At 38.1% G+C, this 18,112-nt stretch overlaps 2 protein-coding genes across 14 annotated transcripts in view; one reads left to right on the top strand and one right to left on the bottom strand.

The window, feature by feature from the left end:
• Positions 1–571: 571 nt before the first annotated feature.
• Positions 572–11,870, bottom strand: RSRC2 (arginine and serine rich coiled-coil 2). 3 transcript variants are annotated; one of them, XM_035890450.1, is made up of 9 exons: positions 11,829–11,870; positions 10,818–10,895; positions 8,977–9,189; positions 7,868–8,011; positions 4,004–4,126; positions 3,823–3,902; positions 3,055–3,287; positions 1,765–1,854; positions 572–1,218 (listed from the first exon to the last, which is right to left on the bottom strand). In XM_035890450.1, the coding sequence occupies exons 2-9, from the start codon at positions 10,823–10,825 to the stop codon at positions 1,039–1,041; spliced, it is 1,071 nt and encodes a 356-aa protein (XP_035746343.1). In that variant the 5' UTR covers positions 10,826–10,895; positions 11,829–11,870; the 3' UTR covers positions 572–1,038. The 3 variants fall into 3 exon arrangements, with proteins under 3 accessions (XP_035746343.1, XP_035746345.1, XP_035746344.1); XM_035890452.1 differs by having other exon boundaries at positions 3,061–3,287; XM_035890451.1 differs by lacking the exon at positions 11,829–11,870 and having other exon boundaries at positions 10,818–11,822.
• A 3,652-nt stretch (positions 11,871–15,522) lies between these two features.
• Positions 15,523–18,112, top strand: part of KNTC1 (kinetochore associated 1) — a 45,759-nt gene continuing 43,169 nt past the window's right edge. For 10 of the 11 annotated variants that reach the window (XM_035890444.1, XM_035890442.1, XM_035890439.1 and 7 more), the window contains exons 1-5: positions 15,523–15,850; positions 16,189–16,326; positions 16,414–16,534; positions 17,531–17,646; positions 17,981–18,053. In XM_035890444.1, the coding sequence (XP_035746337.1) occupies positions 16,195–16,326; positions 16,414–16,534; positions 17,531–17,646; positions 17,981–18,053 (442 nt within the window). In that variant the 5' untranslated portion in view covers positions 15,523–15,850; positions 16,189–16,194. Of the gene's footprint in view, positions 15,851–16,188; positions 16,327–16,395; positions 16,535–17,530; positions 17,647–17,980; positions 18,054–18,112 lie in introns of those variants that run through there. The other variant, XM_035890443.1, reaches the window with a different exon arrangement.

The raw sequence follows: 18,112 nt of genomic DNA, 5'->3' as shown, positions 1-18,112 counted from the left end.
GTTTGGGGAGGGTGAAGGGGGAAACAAGCGTCCCTAAAATGGGCGGGCTGCAGCGTTCCGGACAGACTCCTGCCTGCAGGAACCATCTGCTGCATAGCTCCTTTTTTAGTGTTTGGGTTTTTGGTTGTTTTTTTTTTTTTAAAGGGCAGCAGCAGGGTGTAGGCCAAGAGTATTCAAGGGGGCTGTCTGCAGCGAGTCCGGCCTGCATCCTGCTCCTGGCTTAACCCCCTCAGATGCAGGCATTCTTGTAAAACAAATGAATATAATTACTACAAAAAGTTAACATGCTTTCCAGTTCTGAAGCATTAGCAAGGGGCTCTAACATCCTACCAGTTTCGTTATCTCTCTCTCTCTACTAAAATATGCAAGGATCAAATGAACAACAGAGAAGAAATGCCTTCAGCACCCCGAGTGGTGCTCCATACTGCACATCTCCTTATTTTAAGAAATCCTACCTCAAAATAAACAAAGCAAAACAAACGTTCTACTTCTCAAGTTTTCCTGACATCTCTTCCCTAGTTTTCTTAACAGTTTGGCCCAAAAGACAACTTAATTAACATAAAGTAAGACCTTAGAGAAAAAATGTCTTTATTATTAACCAGGTTTTTTGCACTGGATTATGTGCCTATTGGCCCAGACCGCTAAATAACATCTACACAATGCTTCTTTCATGTTTCAAGAATTGAAAATAACTGTACAAGGTTAAAGTACAAAAGTACACAAGACAGTGGACACGAAATATCCATGTATGAGTTTATCCCATCTGCTGCTTGGTTTGAAAAGTAGAACTTTAACTAAAAAATACTGTCCTATAGTTCTGTCAAGTTTAATGGAAGTGGGTATAACCTGATTACAACACTAACACCAGTATCACTGATCTGATATTTACAAAAAAATTGTTTTTTTTTAATAAATTAAAGTCAATGCAACACCCATGCAAGCTAGAATGCTAGCTTTTTGGTGAACAAGGACCCAACATTTGAACAAGAACCTTCCATAGTCCCAAACTTTAAAACTGCCTTTTTTTTTTTTTTCTCCTCAAACTGCATCCATTCCTCGCATTGAAGACGTAAACCCCAATCCCATTCCTCTTTGCGTATGAGTCTGTGATCTTGCCATTTCATACTGTGCATCTAGATTTCTGAAAACCTCCTCCTGTTGTTTCAGCGTTTTGTAACTTTCTTCATCAACTGAACTACAGCCAGCTTCATCCTCACTCTAGAAACCAGACAGAAGAAAACAAACGTTAGCGGTGTAAGAAGCGGTGCTTTCATAGACTACTGGAGCCCTAAACATAACAATTTTGCTTTGTTGTTTTCAAAAGCCAGTAAGAATCCAAGCATTTGGTTTTATTGCTGGAACATTCTAGGGTCACTTTCCTCTCGCTGTCAAGAAATACGCAGAGGCCTTCATCCCGTTCCTTTTCCCAACTCATTCAAAGAAATGTCTCCAATTAATTTATCTATACAAAGTTATACCGTCTATCAGATTCTGAATATTGGTCACAGCTACCCCTGTTGCTACAGATCATAACAGATGCCTTGTTAGCCAGAAACCTAATGAAAGTCTAGAATTTTAATTAAATTCCAATTTAGATGCTGCTTGTGAACGTGATAATGAGAAATACTTAAAAGTTCTTAATTACATCAGGTAGTATCAGGTCAACTTAACATCTTTACTGGTTAAGGTGCACTTTAAAATAAAAAAAGAAATCACTATCCTACAATTAATACTAAGTTTAATTACACATTCATAAGTCTTTACCTTAATGCCCATCAGTTTTCTGAATTTGACATTTTGGTCCTTGTTTCCAAAATTCAACTTTTCCCATATTTCTGCAGACTGTGATTTATCCTGTACAAGTTAAAAAAAAAAAAAAAAAGTGTCACCTTTTTACGTAAGTTTCCATTAATATCACAATACAGCAGGCAAAGAAAAAAGCAGTACTGAAAGCGAGCCCGTTGTGTAGCAATAGCACAGCTGGAAGTCAAAAGGTTTCCAAGTCACGGCTGACATTCCTGCACATCCCCACAGAACCGTTTTGTGAGGGAAGCCTACTTAACCACGGATTTCAAAGCGGAGGTATACTCTTTACTTGGGTAGGTTGTACTCCTTTCTGTCAAGCCTGTCAGAATGCATGCTTAAAGTGAATTACGGAAAAACAAATTTGCTTGTTACAATTAAGCAATACACAGCACAATTCAGGAAGAACTGCTTCGACAGCGTTCAGGTTTTCTTCTTCCCTCCCTTTCACCTCCCGTCAATGCCACGTGAACCAGCTTCAGTTTTTTCACATCTTATGAAACAGTCTGTGAAAAGCTAAGTGAGCTCGTTACATAACAGAGGCATGATAATTAATCTAATGTAACAAGCACACTTCCATGCTACCATAGTGTGAAAAGACAAAAATACAAATATTGAAGTGCCATTTTTTCCATAGTAGCAGCAGGCAAAACCTGTAGTGAAAGTCACTGCCACAGGAGCCTTTTTTATTTGATGACCTGTACTTTGCTAATCACAAAGGCATTTATTTGACACAGTGTAGAAATCTGAAGGCTTAATTGTATTTATAGCTTTTGTTAGCGTTAGTATTGCATTACTCCACTCCTGAAAAGTTACTAGCAAGGTTTCAGACTTGAAGTCTGGAATTGGACAGGATAAAACAATCAAATAAAAATCTCTACAGTCACAGAAAGGAGTGGTCAGTTATAGTTTCTATAGCTTAGCCATCATTTTTCAGTAAAAGCGTTATCTGTATTCGATATTCAGTTGCAACTTGTAGGCAAGCTGACAAAAGTGACATTAAGATCTAATTATACCTCTAAGTTTTATGACATTGGGGTTTTCCTAAGGCTTGCATCACAATCGTTTGCCATTGAAGGTCTAGTTATCTTAGTGCTTTCACTCCTGAAGTTTTACCTTGGGCTATCCATAAAGAAACTTTGTAACAGATATGAAAGTAATTTTGCTGGAATTAACATTAATAAGCATCCTTAAACTGAGTGCAAGATGTTTCCAAACAAGTTTTATGAAAGCAAGGAATGACAACGTTACCCCTTCCTTTTTGCCTTGCCAAAGCATCTTCCGCTTTTTCTCTTGCTCAGCAAATTTCATTGGATTCACTGCTGCTGGGTTATAATAGCTAGGTACAGCTATTCCAGTCTCTGCTAGTGCTTTTGCTTGTAGTGCTGCCATTTGAGCTGCCATTGCTATTTGAGGAGTTACTTGTGTTCCCGATGCCAGAAGAGCAGCAACATTGATAACAGAACCTCCAGTGGCTGCGGCCGCTGAAGAAGAAAGGTAACCCACTATCAGATAGTAAGTTCAGAAGACAACCCCCCCCCAAACACTTCCCTTCATCAGAAATACGCTGAAAAAGTCCGAATAACAAACTCATAATAAAATACATGCTAGTTGTAATTAAGAAATAAGTCTCCAATAGTTTTGGTAAACCAGAACTAAAAGTGAAACTAGCATACCTCATGCTTCTAACTACTTTCAGACTCTTGCTTAATGATGCATAAAGGAAGGTCTAACGACCACCACAAATACCAACCTAATACACAACACTTTTGTTGTATGCTTGGTAAGTGTTAAGAAATCCTGATCAGTTTTGTTGGGGTTTTCTGGGAGTTTGTTTCTTTGTTTTGGTTTTTTAAGCATTTCCTTGTTCTAGTTGTGGTTCTTACATATGGATCAAGTTAATAATTATACAAAGAAAGAAAATCTGCACATCTGTTGACAGGACTGTAACATTCAGCAGGTAAGCCTACACTATCCTCCGCTCACACTGTTATTTAGGAATTGATATACATGGACTACCTGCAGCCATTTCCTGTTGCTTCTGTTTTTCAACCATTTCTTTTTCTCTCTGTTCTTGCAGTTTCTTTGCTCTTTCCAGTCTAGAAGTTAAGTACATAAGAATAAAAATATTTAGACATGCAAAATCAACAGCAGCAGCTTATTAAGGTCCCGTATCATTAAAACTGTAACAATTTCTGACCTTCTGGCTAATGCTTCCTGTGCATCCATAGCTGTATTTCGTCCCCGAAAAGGTGGCGGACTTGGACTCCGGCTGTGACTCCTGCTGAACCTTCGGGGCTTTTCAATTCTTTTCTTTCGCTCCCTGTAACCAAATTTAACAAGTTGCTAGAACAACGTAGGTACATATATACATTAACATTTCGTAAAGTATTTGATCACAACTCTGAAAAACTGCTTAATGATTAATTTGTACAGCTCTCAAGAACAGCTTTCACAGAGATTGTACTACAACAGTGTAACAGTCACACTTGCCTTGTAACAAGACAGAGCTAAAACTGAAGATTTCCAACTGCAAGATGTAACAGAAACTAATTCTGGGTATTCATTTACCCTCTTATACTTAGGGTTTAGAACAAATAGATTTGCTCTAGAGATTTTCATTCTAAAACCTGACAAGAAAAAACATTGTGTAACTTTCAGTGAAGTCAATGGCAAGGAAACTATAAAATGGATCAAGTTACAAGAATGCTTTAAACCATAAAAGACCTCACAGAACTATAATTACGTTCAAAATGAGCATTTTGAAGAGGCCCGATTTAAAACCTGGAAGAGTACTTAGGGAAATCACTATTTCTCTCCCCTCTGTACACTCCTCACTGAATGTGCTTTAGACAACTGTTTGAGGGAGGCTATCAAGCTAAATGGGAGAGCTGGTTTAAACACGTGACGTGTCTCGGGTTTGCTCTTGAGAAGGACAGTACTGCGCAGAGAACTATGAAGCATGCATTATCTGGAGCCTGACAATCTGGCAAGAACCCAGTTAAAATATATTTTTAAGCAAAATACCAATATTCTGTTCAATACTCCTTTAGTAACCTCCCAACTCCTCCCAAGTAGAAGTTGCTCATATAGAAGACATATATATATAGTTCCATCTAAGCAACAGCCGCTCAAAATACACATGTACACATGTATACTGGCAGTACTTCTCTTTGCCAGGATCATTAATATCTACGTTACAAGATATAAGGGTTTATCCCTGTTTAAGCCTCTGACACTGATGTTTTAAACAAAGAAGTCACAAATACTGGAAGTGTCCAACAAAGCTTAAATTACAGGAGATATCACTCACATTTTTCCCAGATTTGCCATAAACAGTTAAGTTGAGATGCACAAAGATGTTTCTGCAATTTTATACTCAAATGTTATTATCAACCATATAATAGCTAACTTGAAAACAGCCACTTTAAATGGCATTCAGATACTCTTTCTTCTGTTTGCAACTTGGGCAGCATCTACAAACATCATGAAACGTAGAGTGAAGTTACAAAAAGAGATCCTTGTTTACATGACAAATCTGGTAGAATACAAAGGAGGCAAGACTTATCTTTTCATAGAAGATGACAAGATGCAGATTCAGGCACTGGGAAGTGACAGATCTGCATTCCTGAGATAAGATGTAATGCATGTTTCAAAGATACCTTCATTTTTCCCGTGCTGACTATTGTAGTTTGGTCTTGTCTTTGGTCTGATGCTTTACTGCACTGGTAAACATCAAGGAAATAAATATTTGAGCTTTTGTATTTAAGTATTTCCATTTGAAACAAGCAGATGGTGTCATGTTTTCCACCTAGCATTTAATCAGAGCAATGCCACAAAAGAACTGCCAGGAGGGTCTACACGCTCACAGAACAAAAATGTTAGTTTAAATCCTAGTGAGGACAGATCACTTGAAAACATGGGCTTGAGATTATGCAAAGAACCATCAAGAGAAGGTCAAGCTCTACCATTTACAAATGCTTCTGTCATAGCCTGTTAACTGTAATACAACAAATATTGCATTTCATGAATGAGGCAATTCATTTCATGGTTGGGTTTTAATGGGGAAGGTTTCCACACCACGTTTATCTGGCTCGTGAAGGCTTTTCCTTGAGGCTTGCCCTGTAATTCTCTTTCCAAAGGCTTCACCTGAGCCCAGAACTTGAAGAAGTGTTCTAGCTACTGGTAAAAAAAAAAAAAAAAAAAAAAAAAAAAAAAAAAAAAAAAAGACTTACACCTCACTTGTTTTCTTTCTCTAGGAAAGTACTTAAAAGAAATGGATTCTTGCAGTATGTTCATCATTATCCAACAAGGCATGTTTACAGTTGAAGGAATTCCTAAGCTATGACTATCCCTTACTTTTTCTTCCCACATCTGCTGTTCAGGTAATTTGAATTCCACTGCAGAAGAACACTATTCTGGGACATGAAGTTTTCACAAAGTCATTAAACACAAAACGTTCAAAGTGACTTTTAAAAACAGTAAGTGCGCATCATCTATAATAACTGGAAATAATGGAGAACTGAAGCCTTACGCATCATGCTGAAGGTGGCTTAAATACCATTAAATGCAAGTAACATATATACCGATTGAAGACCCAGCTCTACTCACCCCAGCTGAAAGTTTGGTAGAAAGTGCGTGCCAAAATAAAATATGACACAAACCAACCATGTAATTCAACTAGTTCTTCAGAAAGGTAAGTCTTCTTAACAGTTTCACAAGTGATGTTGTAGCGTTACATGAGCATGCTAGATTTTTAAGTCTCCAAAGATCCACTGTAATGTTGAATAGTCATAACCAACTTCTGCACTCTTCAAACATGCAATTTAAAATCCTCTAGTGAAAATACTGCTAAATGAACTGGAACACTGGCAACACTTTCTTGGGAGCTTTGAAGGGACACCGACTTTCATTCAAAACTACTTGTTTTACTTTAAAAAAGCAGGAGGGAAACCAGAACTGTAGCAGTCATTAAGTCATATTTCAGCTTACTCATTCAGAAAATCCTACAGGGCATTAAGAATGCAAAAGTGACACATACAAATAGACTCAGAACTCTACACCAAAACACTGAATGATTCATCAGTATTGGAAAACATTAACTTCTACAGAGTGATGAAAACCTCAACTCTAGTATATTCCAGGTAAGGCATGGATCTCAGCTCTGCCGAACAGACCCAGAGTAAGCCAGCATGTGTCTAGCCAGAGTGTTTCAATCTGTGCTTCTGGAATTTAAGGAAGAATGGAAGCACCCAAGATAGGGAGGGAGAAAAATTAACATGATAAATATTCCCATGTTGAGCATGAGGAGTTGGTAATCACTAACACAGAATAGTACATTCAGATCAGAAATAGTCCACCTGACTCAAAATTCACCTTAACACTACACTTAACTGTGCTAGATTGCAAACAAAACAAATCTTCAAATAAACTTTGTGGAGCTGATCAGGATTAACTTCTGATCAGTGTATCTGCTCCGACAGCCAGTGATTTCCAGTTAAACGTCCTTTTTATGATATATACGCAAACAAAAAGAGAGAAGTACAATAGCATTTTTGAAGTTATGCTTTGCCAACCACACTACTCTTATCAACACGTGAAAGGGTTAGTTTATCTTATTCTTCAATTTTCCTACTTAAATATCATTTAAATGCTCTATTTAAAATAGTAAATTCAGTTGTGGCATAAGAAACCAAGAGCATCTTGAACTGTGGTAATCATTACTACTCAAAATATTGTTATTTATTTTCCTTCTACTTTATCAGTCAAAAGTTCTAAAGTTGTGGTTTTATAAGATACCCACAAAACAACTACTTGGGCATTTCTAATTGCTAACATGAAATCATGCTATGAAAGGCCGAGAACCTGAGACAAACACTTCTCGAAGTGTATGCAAGCTATCCAGTCCTTAACCCACGGTATCAATACAGATGAGATAGAGCCACATGTTTAGTTACACTGAATAGATGTTAACTGGCAAACCCATCATTCTTCTATACATCGGCCCACCACAGAACATTCAACCAAAGACCACCACTAAGTGTATATTGAAGTTAACACTTACCTGCTTCTACTCCTAGTTCTGCTTTTACTTCTGCTTCTATGTCTGTGTCTAGATCTTGATCTAGAACGAGATCTTATACGCCGTTTTCTCTCTCTGCTGCGAGATCGGGATTTTTTCCTATCACGACTTCTACTACGATGACGTCTGAAACACATGTCCCAAATTCTTACATATATTCTCATGTTTAAATTCAGCTCCTACTTAAGGACTTACATACGGGTTCGTCACCACAGGGCAAAATGCATCAGGCAGGGTGGGGAGACTGCAAACTACACATGTAAGCATTTAAGTTGTAAAACCAGGAGATGAAATGGGAAAGGAACCAAACACTACCACCACCAGCCACAACAGATGAGAGTTACACAGAGTTTACGTAAACAATCGTACTCATCAATAGAGCTGTTTTTAGTTGGTCACTGCAGTGTACATCTCTAAACAAATACACAGCCAAACTAATCTGATGCAGAAGTCTTAAATCCAAGGCAACAGAACTCTCCTCCTCCCCATGGTATTCCAATACCTTAGGGAAGAGATGCCCAACTGTCAGCTTGGGAGTCAGACAGCCCCTCGGCATATTGTTAACTGAAGTTTGTTCCTTGCTATCATGTTTGCTACAGATCCCTCAGCTATGAGCAGAGCTGGCTGAAGAGTTCTGCTGAAAGTGACCTGTTTGTCCCAAGCAATTCTCCTACTGTGAGTGTGCTAGGTGGCCTACCATGAAAGGAGGCTTAGACAGCATTTCCTCTGGGCAAGTTCTTGATTTAGGAGGCGAAAAGCCATGGCGTTGCTAAAGTGTACTTTCTTTCCTGTCACTGACAACAGGGAACATTTAATACACTCTGTTTATGCATTTTTTATACTCTGTACACTATTTATAAACATGAGACAGATCACCTATACAAAGCCTTAGAGATATTTTGTACTTTTACTCAGAACCAATCTGAAAAAAAAAACCCCAAGTAGCAGCAAACGCACTACCCGATGAAAATCGAAACATGCAATATGAATTGGGTCAGTAATATCATTCAGCTGTACTTCAGAAATCTACAAAAATTCCAAGCACTGCTTTTGCAAATGCACTTAAAGAATAATCACGTAAACCAACTTACCTTTCACGAGACCTGGATCTTGAATGACTCCTCCCTCTTGATGACTTTCTCTCTTTGCGTTTATGTCTATCCTCACCATTTTCAGATGAATTTAGGCTATCTCTTCCCTTGTCAGAAGAATGTTCTTTGTCATTGTGGTCTTCAGGTTTGTGCTTCTTTGAGGACTTCTCTTTGGATTCATGTCTTCTTGCCTGTTTTAAGAAGAAGTTGGTTCTTTCAGGAAAATAGTGCAACAAAGAGAGTTAGTATGGGTATCAGAAGATAAAAAATGATAAGTTGTGATGCAACATTAGTAACCTTAGGAGTGTGACTCAATCATAAGTGATGGCTATTTTACCTAATGCCACCAACTACCCAAAGTTGCAAATGCACACTATAATTGTTCCCCCTTTTCCCTCCTCCCCACTGTCTAAAGGATTTCTAAAGCATCCATCAAGGTATCTTTACAGTGTTTCCATATAAGAGTTCACAGCATTGTAACAAAGACAACTGTCATTCTCAGTTACTGTCTCCATTCCAAACACATAGTAAGTACCCATCTTTAACCACTTAACAATTTATGAGTATGCATATATACACACTTACATCTGTAGTGAATATTTAATATTTGCCTAAGCCTCCCATGTAGGAAGTTACTAAAATCCATATGTAGTTGCAGACATATACTATTTTGCTTTTAGAACTAAAATAATTTTCTACCCATCATTACAGAATTAATTTTTAGAGCAGAACTCTCTCAGTCAGTAACTTCCAACAGCTTTTAAAAAGCAAAGTAATAAGTTACATGGTTGGCATCCCATTTTGAGTATTTAAAACTAACATGTATCGCTCTGAGACCTCCCACAGTAGTTTTAAATTAAGAGATATGCTGCTCCACTATACCGCAATTTCTTCCTGCAGTGCCTCTTAAAAAAAGATTCCTTTTTATAGACGCAATGCCAAAAATACTTAGCAAGGTCAGGCCTGATTTTTGCCAGTGTTTTCCTTAGAGACTAAGTCATGACATCAACACCTTTACTTAATATATCCAGTTTATTTTGACATCTTTCTAGCACAAAGGCATAGCCCACTTAAGTCTTGCATTTAAATAATGCTTTGTTTCAAGTCACAATTTAAACGCGATACATTCGTTTTAGACTAAAACCCAATTCTTCACAGGTTTTTTTTGCCTATCTAGATCTGTTAACTACTCATAAAACCTTTCCTATAATCACAACTCTCAAAAGAAACAAGTCTAGAGAAGATGCTATAATTAGCCTATACTCACTTATCCAAGCCTTTCTAACTCCTTATTAATATAGAACCATTTCTAAATATATCTGACTAGTTCTTCAAATACACAATAATGCTAGATACTTTTCCTTTTACAGTATGTTATTCTTAACTCCTTGAATAATCATTTCTTACATAAAAACACATATGAAGTTTGATGTTACCTGTACATTAATTTTAAGTATGTATTTATGTAAGTAGTTGTTCTGATATACCTATTAAAAAGAATTACTGATATTCAGTATTTAGTCTACAGACAAAGAGCTTAATCTTACAAATGAATGAAAACAGTAAATCTGCTACGGCACATTATTCCTCATCTGTTCACTCTGCGAAACTTAAGAAATGGCTAAATAAATTGTATAAGATTAGTTCCAACAGCATGGCAAAACACTGAACATAATTTTAAGCGAGGACTTTTTTTTTTTTTTAAAACATTAAAAAGAGATTTTTAATTTTTTTTAAATCACATCTTCCAGGCACACACTTATTAATAAACCACCATTATATCCCATAACGGATTTAAGATATTTTTAAGGGAAATATGAGTTTGAATGACTAATAGTTACCTTATCATGAAGTAGGCTTATAATTTTGCTATCTGAGTCTGCAGCGTCTTCAGTTCAGTCTCTTCGCGCATTAGCACGCTGAGTATGATTTATTATAGAAATGTTATCATGTGAGCTAAACAATATATTCAATTTCACAAAAACTCTCCTAGATTATTTTTCTTTTCCTCTTTTTTTTTTTTTTTTTTTTTCTCTCCTCCTTTTTTAAACAGAGCTTCCATTGGAATGGGGGAAGGAGAAGTTCCTGAACTGGGTTAAAAGTTAAAAAGTCCCTCATCTGACCCAGCCTGCTATTGCCCCACCTGGCTTAAGGTTCTTTGAGACTATTTTGATGCTCCTGGCTTGCTTGTTTCACCTCTTCTCTGGTGTGGAAGCAGTTATTTTCTTTGTATTACTGATGCTGTCTCTTCTCACTCCTCTATATATATATAGATAGATAGATAGATAGACACACATTTGTTTATTTAAAAAGAGACAGTCCTCCGAATTTTTTGCTGTTACTGTCATGTTTCCAGCTGACTCAGTTTGTTTGTCAAGCTATGACAGTCTTTACAATTAAAGGATGCAATAAACAGAGCTCGGTCAGGTGGGGAATTATTTTTAATATACTTAAGCAGATGGGTATGTATCATTGGAAGTCCTGAACATTGGCCAGGAATAAAGCCACCCAAGGCTTTCGGTTAATGGAAGCTCTGTGAAAGTCATCAAGAACACCATTCTACTTCTCCACATGAATTCTTTCTTTTGGCTGTTTCCACAAAAAAAAAAAGAGAAATTAAGTTACTAGTTTCTGAAAGCATTTTTCTATAAAACTATTACCTTGTCAACATGATGGCTGCAATCATGCTTCACTATGAAAGGATCTCCATATCCATTTTTAAGCTTAAAAGTTTCCAATTTCTTGTACTTACCATAAAGTCATTTATATAGGTTTACACATATGTGCATTACTACAAGATACTTTTTAAGATGTATTGTACAATTACCTAAACGCTACAAAGTGTTAATTACCTCTTTGCTTCTGCTCCGGCTTCTGTGTTTTCTTCCTTCAGTATCTGGAGAAGAAAACATTTACTGTTATTTACCAAGTTAAAGAGGAGATCAGCTGGCTATAATCTTTGTAGTTCCTTTCAGTTATTCCTCCCCCCAAAGTCAAGAATAGAGATTTAGAAAACAAACAGCACTATTTGCGTATATACTGCAGAAAGCAAACTCCAGCTGTTATTCCCAGTTCTTTGCATTTATTTATGCTCCAACAGTGAAAAACTAGCCCATGTCACACTCCAGTTACATTCTTCAGCCAGGTAACCTTATTTTTGTTACAACCATGCAAAAGTATCCCAGTCTAAGCACATCTAAATAAAACTAAGACAAAGTAGTATGGTTGTCTCTTTGATGGTGTGTGTGTGTCCCCACCCCATCCTCTGAACATCAACAAGACCTTTTTTCTTAGCACTTCTATCATTAAAATTGAAAAGTTTCAATGAATAAGACACAAAGCCAAAATTCGAGGCTTCATTTTTTCCCAATTCTAAGAAGTTACTACAGCTAAGTCTGTGTATTTTTTCCAAAACAGTTTTAAAGATATTTCAGTTCTGCAAGCATACACCAGAACACTACTAAGCAACTTTGCTTATATGAAGTACATACCTGACTTCCGTCTTCTTTCCCTTGACCGTGAGCGTGATCTTGAATAATGATGCTTTGATGTTCTGGGAGAACTAGAGGCATCTGATTGTTCCTTTTTCTTCTCTCTTTCTGGAGAGGACTTTTCTGGGGCTACTCCATCTCGTTCTGTATCACTACCCTACACATGAAGACAGAATGTTTAGAAACCAAAAACTTAATACTGAAAACCAAGAAAAAACTATTTACCGAGTACTTCCTCTGAAGACACACATTATTTTCTGTAAAGACCATCTCAAGACCATCTCACGAGTAGCCATCCCATTGTTAGTTAGGCTTGATATACTTGCAGTAAACTGTCTAACTGCACAGATTGACTTTTCAAGACTTTAATAAAGAGAACTAATACATAGTAACATTTTCTTCTCTCACTACACTAGACTGCACTTCTTCCATGCGCTTCTGAGAATCAGTTAAGACTAAACTCTGATCCACAGCTTTCTCTAAATGATGTTTTTTTGTAGGTCAACTACCTTTTAACATTTACATGACTAAGATTACTTAAGGTCAATGCTGTCCCAACAGATCTAAGTCACCTCACAAGTTAGGGCATTGCTGAGGCATAGCACAAAATCCTCACAGTATTTTGAAGAACAGAATGAACTTTGAAATGAGATGACATATATTGCGTCAGTGTTAAACAGCTAACTTTTGAGTAAGGAAAAACCGTGAACAGCATCTCTATGCAAAAATGTGTATTTGTATGAGAGTACATACAGGTCACACCCACCTGTCCCAGCAATTTCTGTATCACATTTTTCTTAGACACACACACACAAAAAAAGTTCCCTCCATTCCTTCTAAACCTTGACCTAGGAGAACTAAACCAAGAAACTTATCTTGTGTAGAACAGTCAAGACTGCTTTGTGATTCAGTGCTGGGAGAAGTAAACGTGTACAACTGGTGTTGTAAAGACACAGAATGGAAAAAGTACACACTGAAAAGGTGTAAGTGCTTTCATTAATACCTTTACAGATTCATTGGTCTCTCTTGTTCTGATCATGTAAATGGCAGTTATAATCAAACCTTCTGAATTTCATGTGGCTGCAGAAGATTTCACTAAGGACATAATTTGACCCAGAAATGCTATTCAGTAAGATAATTTAGCATAGCAGAGGACTCAAACTTGCATGGTTTTCCACCAGCTGTAGTTTTATTTGCAAAGTTGACATGTTAAAACCTCTCAAATGGTGATTTATACTCATTAATTAAGCTAGTTTTTCTTAACCACAACAGATATTACAGATTGCCATTAATATATTGTGTATCAATGGTAGACTTCCTTCATAAAATGCTACAGGTAAATCTTTGGATTTGTATTTCATCTGCTACTGTTTAGTCTGCCCAATTCTTTATCAGTTTGCATTTATACAAAGATACATCTATAGTAAAATCTCTCTTCAAGACAGATAAAGCAGCTGTTCACTTCTCCATTTCCATGGTATACCGATATCTAGTTCAAAACACATCAGCATACGGACAAGAGCACTGATCACTTAAGATTTCACCTGCAGCAGAGCTTTAGCTCTAGTCTCAGGGACACTTCTGAGTGGTATTGATACCCCACCCACCATCCTGAAAACTTTAGGACATCAGATAAAGAGACAGAATTGAATCCCCTATTTGTGATCTTAGCCATCGCAATCCTTGGCATTCCACATCTATCGATCATCTGCATCTACACTTCTCCCCCTTCTACTCAGAACTTCCCTTCTTCATCTAAGGTTTCCAAAAGACTCAGCTATGAGAAGTTCCAAAGGATTTTTGAGATTTCTATAAATTTACATTTTGAAGTTACTTGAGAAGGATAAGAATACCAGCAAACCATTTAAGTTAACTGTGTTTTCAAACACAGTACCCAATAGAAATTGAGACCACTGCCAGATTTTGAAAGGCTACCAGTCTCATTGTTTACACACACTGCTGCTCATTAATGCCCTTGTGCACTGCACCTTAGAGAAATCTCTCAGCTATACGGAAACACAGCACAAAAAAGGCTGACAGACTTCAACTCGAGTATTCTCAGTTCTTAAATTGGCCACAGGCTCACGGTTTCCTTCAACAAACCCCTCACCTACTACTTCAGAGGAATCTCAAAGATAGTGCCTATAATCTAGTTGCAAAACTTCAAATCCATAAATCTTCAGGTCCTTTAACAAAAAAAAAAGTTACTTTATTCTTAACAGATTAGGTTATATAAACCAAAAAAGCATAATTTAAAAAAAAAAAAAATTTCTCCAGAAGTTTATGGTCCTCTTGCACTGTTCACCACTAGCCAAACTCTCAAGACAAGAACTTTAAATACCAGATTAAACACCACAAAGTACTTAAGGTCAACTTTGAAGAGTTTTATCACTTTCAAGTCCAGTTTATTTGTTGGGGTTTTTTTTGTTTTGCACTCCAGACTATGTAATAACTTCTGAAAAAAATTAAACACATCGTGTTTGATAACTACTATTACTGGTTCGTCAATTCGATTATGGGACAAACACCTTTATGTTACCAGGCGACACAAATTTTAAAAGAGAATAAAGCTACACTCTTGTGCCGTGTACGAACATAAAGGACAGTGATAACTACAGCAGAGGCGTTTCCTATACATATTAACCATAAAAACATGAGGGCAAATAATCACTAAGTGCAAGACAACGCTGAAAGTAGCAGGTCTGTGACCAAACACGAAGAAAAATAATAGGACAGGGGAAGTTACATTAACAAAATCCGAGCATGGCCCAACCACTAAATCGATCCCCTTCTTTCTCCCCTTCCAGAGAACCTGCGCCCCACTGTCCCTCTGAGAAATGCCCGCTCCTGTAGCCACGATACTTCTCTCCCCAGCCGGGAAACGAAAGGGCCTAGGTCGCGAGGCCTCTTCGCTTCTCGCCAAGCCCGGAGAAATGAAACAGAAACTTCTAGAAACAGGGAGAGAAGTAACGGGTGAAAAGTGGCCACCCCCTCCCCGAGGCCCATCATGGCGCCGGCAAGCGAAGGAGCGGCGGGCGCCATTTTGTCTCTCCGCGCACACGGCGCACACCCCCCCCCACCCGCCGCGGCCGTAGCGCCCGCGAACCGAGGCAACACGCCCCGCCCTCCCTCTCCCTTCAGGCGCCCGGATGTAACCGTGGGGCGGGGGAAGGCGGCAGGGAGCGAGGCGGCCGCGGGGCATCCTGGGGGCGGGGAAGGGTTAGGCAGTGTCTTAGCAACGGCGCCGTTCGCCTCTGGAGGAAGTTTGGCCCAGGCTGCGCCCAGTAGCGTTAGCCGGGCTCCCGCCAATTTGAAAGCCTGAGGCGGCTGAGGGAGCGCGGTAGCGGTTTGTCACCGGCTTGTCACCGGCCTCCGGAGCGGCGGTGAGGAGAGGGGAGGACGGGCCACAGTCTCTGTGGGCGAGGGCTTTCGCTGCGTGGTAGGGAGGGCTCTCTGGGACTGAATTTCGTTCAGCATCGGGCGCGGAACCTGGCATGGCCAAGCTGAGTTCAGTCGGGCCCGCTGGGGACATCAGCTGGGAGCCACACTGCTCTTGCGACTTAACTTCGTCTTTTCTAAACACGCAGTTTACCTTTAGGAGGCTTCTTGTACTCCCCTTCCTGCTAGATGCAGAATCACAACAATAATAAAATCAATAATTTGTGTGTATAACTTTTTTAAAGCTCTCTGCTTTACATGTTCCTGAAATGTTTTGTCATAGGTAAACATGTGGAATGATATTGAACTTCTTGCAAATGATGACACAGGGAGCGAGCAGCTCCCTGTAGGTTTAGGACATGAATGTGGAACTGCGTTGTACCAAGTGGATACGCTACTTCAAATCACATCTTCAGAAAAGGTAGCATTCGTTAAAGCTGTGTTTTTCTTAATAATTATAAGACTTCTTTGTTTCAGTTATTATGTCTAGCAACCTTTTTCTCCTTAGGTCTCTGTTAATCCGCAGTTGTATGCGTGCAACTCAAGGGATGGCAGTATTATTGTTGTTGACAGATCAGTGGCGCTTCTTGACAGTACTGGGCAGTCTCTACAGATGCACATTCAGTTTGGTAAATTCATTTCTTTGGAATTCCACTGGAAGTTAGAACTGACTTTTAAAATATGTATGTGTCCTAGTTTCAGTTGTGATGGAGTTAATTTTTTTTCCTAGTAGCTGGCATAGTGTTGTGTTTTGGATTTAGTATGAGAATAATGTGATAACACACTGATGTTTTAGTTGTTAATAAGTAGTGCTTATGCTAGTCAAGGACCTTTTTGCTTCCCCTGCTCTGCCAGAGGCACAAGAAGCTGGGAGGGGGTCCAGCCAGGACAGCTGACCCAAACTGGCCAAAGGGGTATTCCATACCATATGACATCCTACTCAGTATAGAAACCAGGGGGAGTTGGCCAGGAGGCAGCAATCGCTGCTCAGGGACAGGCTGGGCATCTGTCGACGAGTGGTGAACGGTTGCATTGTACTTTTTTTCCCTGTGTTTTGTTTCTCTCTCTCTTTTATTTTCCTTTTCATTACAATTTAACAACAACAATAACAATAAATCCCAATTATTAAACTGTTCTTACTTCAACCCCCAAGTTTTCTTACTTCTGCTCTTCCAATTCTCTTCCTCATCGCACCGGGGGTGGGAGGGTGAGGGAGCAGCTGGGTGGTGCTTAGTTGCTGACGGCAGCTGAACCATGACAATATGTTAGGTTTGTATAGGAAAATATAGCAAATATCTTGCAACCTAACTAGCCTGTTAAAGAAAGTATTATAATAAACACCTAAGTAATAAAAAGTGATTGTTGATCCTGTACACAATTAACTAATTCTGTACAATTTAGTTAGAATAGTCACTAAATTTTCACTGAAATGGGAATAATGGATACCAAAACCATTCCCTATATTCCCTTTCCTGTACTTTGTTTAATCCAAATAAATAATTTTGAAGAAATCTAGGACACTGTATTGTCCAATTCATTTGTTTCAAGCATGTCTACTAATGAAAACGTGTCTATTAATAAAAAAGAAATCTTAATATTTGACATCTTGCCATGGAACTTTTCAGATACTAATGTGGATGTGGTTGGTATGTGTCAAGAAAAACAATTCCTTGTGGTTGGTGAGAGAAGTGGCAATTTCCATCTTATTCACATACCATCAAAACAAACCTTGCTAACCAAGGTACAGTAATTTTTCTGTTCTAATTTTGCTGAGAACTTTTTGTTCCTAGAATTTCTTGAGTTGTTTTTTTCTTTCTTCCAAATATCAAAATATAAACATTCTTGTGTTTTGAACACATCTTCTAGTTTGAACAAACAGATTAAAGGACACTTTTGTTCCCATAAGTAATGAATAAGCAAAATATATTTAGGAACGGCACTTGTAAACAAGAACCAGTTCTTCATGAAAGAAAAAAATTTAAAGTTTGAACTGATGATCAGTATTTCCAATATTTTTTTTTCCAAATAAAATACAGGACAATAGTCTAATAGTCTTTATGTTGATTCTGTTTTAGATTTTGCTTGAAGAATCTTCAAATGAAAAGACTTACTTAAATCTCTTTATTGAAAAAGATAATGCAGATGCAGGTGAGAATTTGATTTTTTTTTTTTTTTCCCCTTGTCTCAATGTTTGTGATTTTGTTCCT

This window comes from Egretta garzetta, unplaced genomic scaffold (genome assembly GCF_000687185.1).
Source record: "Egretta garzetta isolate BGI_Z169 unplaced genomic scaffold, ASM68718v1 scaffold343, whole genome shotgun sequence".
NCBI classification, from domain to species: domain Eukaryota; kingdom Metazoa; phylum Chordata; class Aves; order Pelecaniformes; family Ardeidae; genus Egretta; species Egretta garzetta.
Note: the sequence above shows the minus strand (reverse complement) of the source record. Positions and strands in the feature narration are given on the sequence as shown.

Excerpts from the sequence above, each read along its gene's own strand:
- RSRC2 (XM_035890450.1), bottom strand. Across the intron at positions 8,012-8,976 it reads AGATCCAGGTCTCGTGAAAG|ACGTCATCGTAGTAGAAGTC; the intron begins GTAAGTTGGTTT and ends CATGTGTTTCAG. Across the intron at positions 3,288-3,822 it reads GCAACAGGAAATGGCTGCAG|CGGCCGCAGCCACTGGAGGT; the intron begins GTAGTCCATGTA and ends TTTCTTCTTCAG.